This window comes from Chanodichthys erythropterus, chromosome 21 (assembly GCF_024489055.1).
Source record: "Chanodichthys erythropterus isolate Z2021 chromosome 21, ASM2448905v1, whole genome shotgun sequence".
Taxonomy (NCBI): Eukaryota; Metazoa; Chordata; class Actinopteri; order Cypriniformes; family Xenocyprididae; genus Chanodichthys; species Chanodichthys erythropterus.
The window spans coordinates 37,510,641-37,518,014 of record NC_090241.1 but is presented as its reverse complement, the minus strand read 5'-3'; the positions used below and the strand labels follow the sequence as shown (position 1 = coordinate 37,518,014).

The window sequence follows — 7,374 nt, the reverse complement described above, 5'->3', positions numbered from 1 at the left end:
GCAAATACTCACAACACCACCAAATACAGGAACACGCCACAAATACTCACAACACCACCAAATACAGGAACACGCCGCAAATACTCACAACACCACCAAATACAGGAACACGCCACAAATACTCACAACACCACCAAATACAGGAACACGCCGCAAATACTCACAACGCCACCAAATACAGGAACACGCCGCAAATACTCACAACACCACCAAATACAGAAACACGCCGCAAATACTCACAACACCACCAAATACAGGAACACGCCGCAAATACTCACAACACCACCAAATACAGAATCACGCCGCAAATACTCACAACACCACCAAATACAGGAACACGCCACAAATACTCACAACACCACCAAATACAGGAACACGCCACAAATACTCACAACACCACCAAATACAGGAACACGCCACAAATACTCACAACACCACCAAATACAGGAACACGCCACAAATACTCACAACACCACCAAATACAGGAACACGCCGCAAATACTCACAACACCACCAAATACAGGAACACGCCGCAAATACTCACAACACCACCAAATACAGGAACACGCCGCAAATACTCACAACACCACCAAATACAGGAACCCGCCACAAATACTCACAACACCACCAAATACAGGAACACGCCACAAATACTCACAACACCACCAAATACAGGAACACGCCGCAAATACTCACAACACCACCAAATACAGGAACACGCCGCAAATACTCACAACACCACCAAATACAGGAACCCGCCACAAATACTCACAACACCACCAAATACAGGAACACGCCACAAATACTCACAACACCACCAAATACAGGAACACGCCGCAAATACTCACAACACCACCAAATACAGGAACACGCCGCAAATACTCACAACACCACCAAATACAGAAACACGCCGCAAATACTCACAACACCACCAAATACAGGAACACGCCGCAAATACTCACAACACCACCAAATACAGGAACACGCCGCAAATACTCACAACACCACCAAATACAGGAACACGCCGCAAATACTCACAACACCACCAAATACAGGAACACGCCACAAATACTCACAACACCACCAAATACAGGAACACGCCACAAATACTCACAACACCACCAAATACAGGAACACGCCGCAAATACTCACAACACCACCAAATACAGGAACACGCCGCAAATACTCACAACACCACCAAATACAGGAACACGCCACAAATACTCACAACACCACCAAATACAGGAACACGCCACAAATACTCACAACACCACCAAATACAGGAACACGCCGCAAATACTCACAACACCACCAAATACAGGAACACGCCGCAAATACTCACAACACCACCAAATACAGAAACACGCCGCAAATACTCACAACACCACCAAATACAGGAACACGCCACAAATACTCACATCATGACCAGATTTGCTTGTGTTTTTTATGTTTTCATGTGTTTCTTCAGTTGCAGTGCATTGCACTCTCTCGGTCACCATAAGATTCTAATAATCGTTACATTTTGTCCCTCAATTGTAAATATATGTTTAAGTGTAGAACAGTCCGGCAGGTTTTGGAGCTGATTTGTTTATTGTGACATAAAACAGAGAAGAAGAGTGAGGTCACATGAAGATCTGCAGATTTGTTTCTCCTTGTCTTCAGTCACATCCAGATGTTGAGAGGGAGTGAAAACTCATCTGATAAAAGACAAAGAATGTACGTTCACACGCCCCGTCAATAAAAACACGCCTGGACTTGACATGTTTTTTTTATCACAATGGAGAAGGAACAGGTGAACAACAACACAAGTTCATTGGCAGTATGAGGATGTGATCAAAGAATGAAAGAGTTTGAGTCTTTAGTTTGTGTTTCTGAACGATCACAGCTAACTCAATAATAGATTATAAAGTGTGTTTGTGTGAAGCTGCTGAAGCGGCAGCTGAAACTCACCGTACAGGTTTGCTGTGGGTTGGAGGTGATGCGATCAAAGTCCTCATTGGCTCTGACAGAAGAACAGGGTGTGACAGCAGATTAACACACTCACACACACTCACACACACACACACCAGCAGCCGTCCGTCACACACAGGTCAGTCAAACACTTATACTGCAGCATTAATGAGTTTAAACTTAACATTTATATATGAAAGTATTAAAATTTCATTTCCATCATGTCTTTTGTATGAAGCTCATTTCCGCAACATAAGAAACAAAATCATGCTTTGGTAAATCGTAATTATGACTTGATTATGATTTTATGACATAATTATGGATTAGTATATGTCATAACTGAGGCTTTTATGTCATGATTACAACAACATAATGTGACTTTTTGTCATAAATCTGACTGTTTATGCCAAAATTTGACTTTATGTGATGATTATGACTTTTTGTAAGTCCGAATTTCAACTTTTTATGTCAACTTTGATGTTTTATTGTGATAATTCTGACTTTTTAAAGTCATAATTTCAATTTAGTATGTTATAATTTTACAATATGTCAAAATCTTGACTTTTCTGTCAGAATTATGACTTTTTAAGTCAGAATTTCAAATTTTAATGACATTTTTTACATTTAATGTTATAATTATGACTTTTTAAAGTGTGATTTATGACTTGTCATAATCTTGCCTTTTTATGTCATAATTATAATTCACAAAAGCATGATGATTTTTCTTATGTGGCAGAAATGGGCTTCCATACTTTAGCCTCATGATAAATCATAGAGACGTCTCACAGATGAGCAGTATATGCATGTATATAATGTAAGGAACGGTGGTAACGAGCAGCTGTAATCAGCTGGGTGTGTAGTGATTGTTTCTGAAGGGGCGTCTGCTGGTTGATCAGGACAGGTAACTTCAGCTCACACCCTGAGAACCAGGGAAAACTGCTGGAGATACGAGAACAAAACACACACTTGGCACCTGCCACAAATATGCCTGACAACACACCTGCAGTGCAACTTACACTCACACACAAACAAACACTGTTGAGTTATAAATGTGTGAAAACAGTGGAATCAAATGAAAGGGATTATTGTTGTTGAGCTTCAGAGCGACAGACGGAGTTGATTCATGACGCTGAACTCTTGATTTCACAGAACTTCACCGACTGTAACACATCATGAGCACACAGTCCAAATCTGGTAAGAGTTTCTCGTTTATTTGAATCTCATGAAACCTGTCAAGAACATGTATAGGTGTGTGTGTACATGTACATGTGTGATGATGTTGTGTCAACATGTTTGAGGGAGGAGAACCGTCCTCAAAGACAACAGCTGGATCAGACGAAACGCTGAAGAGGACGAGCCCATCGAGTATGACACACACACACACACACACACACACAGGTGATGTCGAAATGATATAATGTGAGCTCCTGTTGTTTGTAGTCATGATCCTAACTTCGGTAAAGTCGTCCTGAGTCAGCAGAGATCAGTGGATGATGTCAGCAGGTGAGAATCTGTCAATCATAATCATATCAGCTGCTGCTTCATATTAAATCACATTCATGTTCTCTGTAACTTCAGCAAGCCGGTGGAGGCCGAAAAACCTCCAGTGAACTCTGGGACGTCCATCAGCTCCTTAAGCAAGAGGTGCCTGAAACGCCTTCGAAATACAGCAGCACATCATACACATGCAGTCTATCTATAACGTTCATTCGTTTCTCTTTCTTATGATGTGGCAGATTCAGTGGCAGTCAGGAGCTGCTCAATAAGAGCAGGTTGGTTTAGATTGGTTTGTGTTTCATAACTCAGATGCTCGTGTGTTCACTGACTCTTCTGTCCTCCTGTAGCACCACCACGACCAACACGAAAAGCGCCGCGACCGTCCCACCGTCGCCCTCCAAACCTCCGGTCCCTGCCAAGTGAGATCAGTCGCTCTTCATACAGGAACATGGTTCAGAAACATGTGACTCTGTTAAACATGTGACCCGATCTGTTTCAGGAATCCAGTGCTGAAGACTCCCAACACATCCAGCTTCACAGCGCGCGTCTTTTCAGGCGCAAACACGAGCAGCAAAACGTAAGTGGAAAGAATCCCAGCGTATCAGTCCAATGAACAGGGAATGTTCTGGCAAGATTCTCTCTCAAACTAACGTTCCAGTAACGTTAATAGAACGTTCGTTCAAAGTGATCTGATCTTTAATAATGTTCTCAAAATGTTTGCATAAAAACATGGAGCGTTTTTTCCTGAAACATTTTAGTTCGTCTAACGTTTTTTTAATTGTTATTTTCAGAGTGCTCAGAGATCATTCAAAAGTAACATTCCCATAATGTGTGAAGAATGATACAAATGGAAAGTTTCCTTAATGTTCACATATAAATCAAGAAAAAATGTTTTTAAAACATTTAAAACATTTTGAACATTCAGGGAATATTTAGAAATAACATTTTCATTACTTAATGGGAACATTAGCAAAACATTCTTAATATACCCTACTATTCAAAAGTTTGGGGTAAATTAAATTTATATAAAAAAAGAAATTAATACTTTTATTCATCAAGGACACATTAAATTGATCAAAAGTGACAGTAAAGACATTTATAAACTTACAAAAGATTCTATTTCAAATAAATGCTGTTTTTTTTTTTATTTTCTATTCATAAAAGAATCACAAAAATTCATTGTTTTCACAAAAATATGAACTGTTTTCAATAAATGTTTCTTGAGCATCAAATCATCATATTAGAATGATTTCTGAAGGATCATGTGACACTGAAGACTGGAGTAATGATGCTGAAAATTCAGCTTTGATCACAGGATATAAATTACACTTTACTATATATTCACATAGAAAACAGCTGATTTACATTGGAATAATATTTCACTGTTTTACTGTATTTTTGATCAAATAAAATGCAGCTTTGGTGAGCAGAAGAGACTCTTTCAGAAACAGCAAAACATCTTACTGACCCCAAACCTGTGTTGAGTCAGATCTGGAGCGCACAGAAACCGTTTGTGAACACGTGTGTGTTCCTGAGCCTGTGGGTTGTTGTGATGTGGTTGTGTTTGTGTGTGTCAGGTTAAGCCCCGTTAAACCATCGTTTGGTGAGAAGTTTCCTGAAGTCACAGCATCTCAAACTAGCAACGGGTGAGTCTGTGATCAATGTACAAATATAATTCAGCTATTTTCAAACCTTTTTCTTGAAGTCCCCCTGAGATTTTAATCTTTCAATAATTTGATGTTCACGGTTCTCTGAGGTCAGTTAATGGTCACATGCAGGTAAAAAAAGTGTTTTTGTTTTGTTTTGATTATAGATTGTTTCATAAAATGATCCATTAATTTATCCATAGCTTTCCATCACCTCATGGGAAACCCTGCAATGTCAAAGTCAAGCCTTTTATTTGAACAGCGGTTTTCACAACACATTATTCCAAAGCAGCTTCACAGAAAATCATGTTTTTTGTGTCAGTGCAGCTACTGTATATAGTCTATAGTTCAGTATATGAGTTTTTCTGCAGTTCTGCTTCGGTGTTGATCTGTATTTTCTTCATGTTGCTCACAGACAGGATAAGAGCAGCAGCGATGGACCGTCGGCGTCTGTGACGTGAGTCTCTTAAACACGTTTGAACTCTGATCTTTAGTCAAAGGAAAGCTGGAGTCTAACAGTGTCTGTGTGTGTGTGACAGCGTCTCTCCGGCAGCAGCTCCATCAATCACTGCCCCGTCCACGTAAGAGATTTTCAGTCAAATCCAGATGTTGATGACGAGCATCTGATGTTCTGACGTGTTTATTCCTTCGTCCCGCAGCGGAGTGAAGAGTTCAGCCGTCACGACCCCTGTGAAGAGCCCGAGCCGGTGAGATTCACACTCCTTCAGCAGACTCACCAATCACCAATCACACTCCTGATGTTGTTCTTTGTTCTCAGGAGTGAAAGCGTGTCCGTCTCCACACTGGTGTCCACGTCCTCGACGCCGTCCGCTCAGTAAGTGTCTCCACAGTGACGTTCATCTGAATGTTGCTTCATGATCTCTGATTCTTCTGTCCATGAAACAGGACGACCGTCACAAACACTAAAACATCCTCCTGGACGCTGGACGAGACTCCAGCCACGAGACCTGCAGAGACACCCTCAGCGAGTCCAAAGCTGAGGTACGAGCGCTCCACGCGTGATTCAGTCATTTATAGTTGCAAAGAAAGAGAAGAAGTGACAGATGTTTTCTTCTGCATTTTGATTAATCATTACAAGGCCAAAAAAGATGAGCATGGATGAATTGACCATTAAGATCAGTAATATGCATTTACAGTTTCATTTCAAGCCAGCTTTAGCACTCGTGATGAAATATTTGTGTTGATTCTGACGCAGTGACGTCAGTTATTCTCCATCAGCCGTGACCGTGAACTCGCGCTACACCTATCAGACTCCCAGGTAACGCTGCACACCTGTCATTTACTTCATTCACCACACCTGAGATCTTCAGGACACTCGTTCATCATGTGTTTTTCCGTCAGCGCTCCACTGGATGATCTCGCTGACACTTTATTGCCGAGCCTGTCTGGAGGTGTGCAGTCACAGCCTGTCAGATCACAGTAAGACACACGGGTGATTCACACACCGTTATCAGCGTCACACGTGTGATAAACAGCTGGAATACTCTAGACATGATAAGATATCTCATAATTCAGAACTGATCATCAGATGTGGAAATACGCATGCCTGTTCTCCTGATTTCAGAACGCAAGTCAAGACAGTTTACACGGAGAGTCCCGCTGCATCTCCGACTCTACGCTCTCCTCTACAGACGACACTGGAGTCCTCCAGCAGGTCAGAGATTAATGATGTTAATGAAGTTCAGAGGTTTATTATATCATCCAGCGTACTGTAAGATCTCTCTGTAGGTCCATCAGCAGTCGGGATGTGTGTACGGTCTGTGGGAAACCCATCGCTGGAGCAGAGAGGATGATCCTAGAAGAGCTGAAGATCATCAGCCATACGTCCTGCTTCAGGGTAAAACATGAAACACGTCTGAATCTGAGCTGATGCTCAAAACTCTGATTTAACGTCTGGAAAGTCTCTTTGTCCGTCCATCTGTCTGACTGTCTGTTTGTCTGTCCGTCTGTCTGTCTGTCTGTCTGTCCGTCTGTCTGACTGTCTGTTTGTCTGTCCATCTGTCCGTCTGTCTGTCTTTCTGTCTGTCTGTCCGTCTGTCTGTCTGTATGTCTGTCTGTCTGTTTGTCCGTCTGTCTGACTGTCTGTTTGTCTGTCTGTCCATCTGTCCGTCTGTCTGACTGTCTGTCTGTCTGTTTGTTTGTCTGTCGGTCCATCCGTCTGTCTGTCTGTCTGTCTGTCTGTCCGTCTGTCTGACTGTCTGTTTGACTGTCTGTCTGTCTGTCTGTCCATCAGTCCGTCTGGCTGTCTGTCCGTCTGTCT

At 41.8% G+C, this 7,374-nt stretch overlaps 1 protein-coding gene across 3 annotated transcripts in view; it reads left to right on the top strand.

The window, feature by feature from the left end:
- Positions 1-1,914: 1,914 nt before the first annotated feature.
- Positions 1,915-7,374, top strand: part of LOC137011375 (uncharacterized) — a 10,410-nt gene continuing 4,950 nt past the window's right edge. The window contains exons 1-18 of one of the 3 annotated variants that reach the window (XM_067374187.1): positions 1,915-2,018; positions 3,100-3,144; positions 3,249-3,315; positions 3,391-3,453; positions 3,529-3,594; positions 3,687-3,722; positions 3,795-3,866; positions 3,947-4,024; positions 5,025-5,093; positions 5,509-5,550; positions 5,633-5,674; positions 5,753-5,800; positions 5,872-5,928; positions 6,000-6,095; positions 6,310-6,372; positions 6,456-6,533; positions 6,679-6,768; positions 6,843-6,951. In XM_067374187.1, coding sequence (XP_067230288.1) covers positions 3,123-3,144; positions 3,249-3,315; positions 3,391-3,453; positions 3,529-3,594; positions 3,687-3,722; positions 3,795-3,866; positions 3,947-4,024; positions 5,025-5,093; positions 5,509-5,550; positions 5,633-5,674; positions 5,753-5,800; positions 5,872-5,928; positions 6,000-6,095; positions 6,310-6,372; positions 6,456-6,533; positions 6,679-6,768; positions 6,843-6,951 — 1,098 coding nt within the window. In that variant the 5' untranslated portion in view covers positions 1,915-2,018; positions 3,100-3,122. Of the gene's footprint in view, positions 2,019-2,047; positions 2,090-3,099; positions 3,145-3,248; positions 3,316-3,390; positions 3,454-3,528; positions 3,595-3,686; positions 3,723-3,794; positions 3,867-3,946; positions 4,025-5,024; positions 5,094-5,508; positions 5,551-5,632; positions 5,675-5,752; positions 5,801-5,871; positions 5,929-5,999; positions 6,096-6,309; positions 6,373-6,455; positions 6,534-6,678; positions 6,769-6,842; positions 6,952-7,374 lie in introns of those variants that run through there. The other 2 variants (XM_067374186.1, XM_067374188.1) reach the window with 2 other exon arrangements.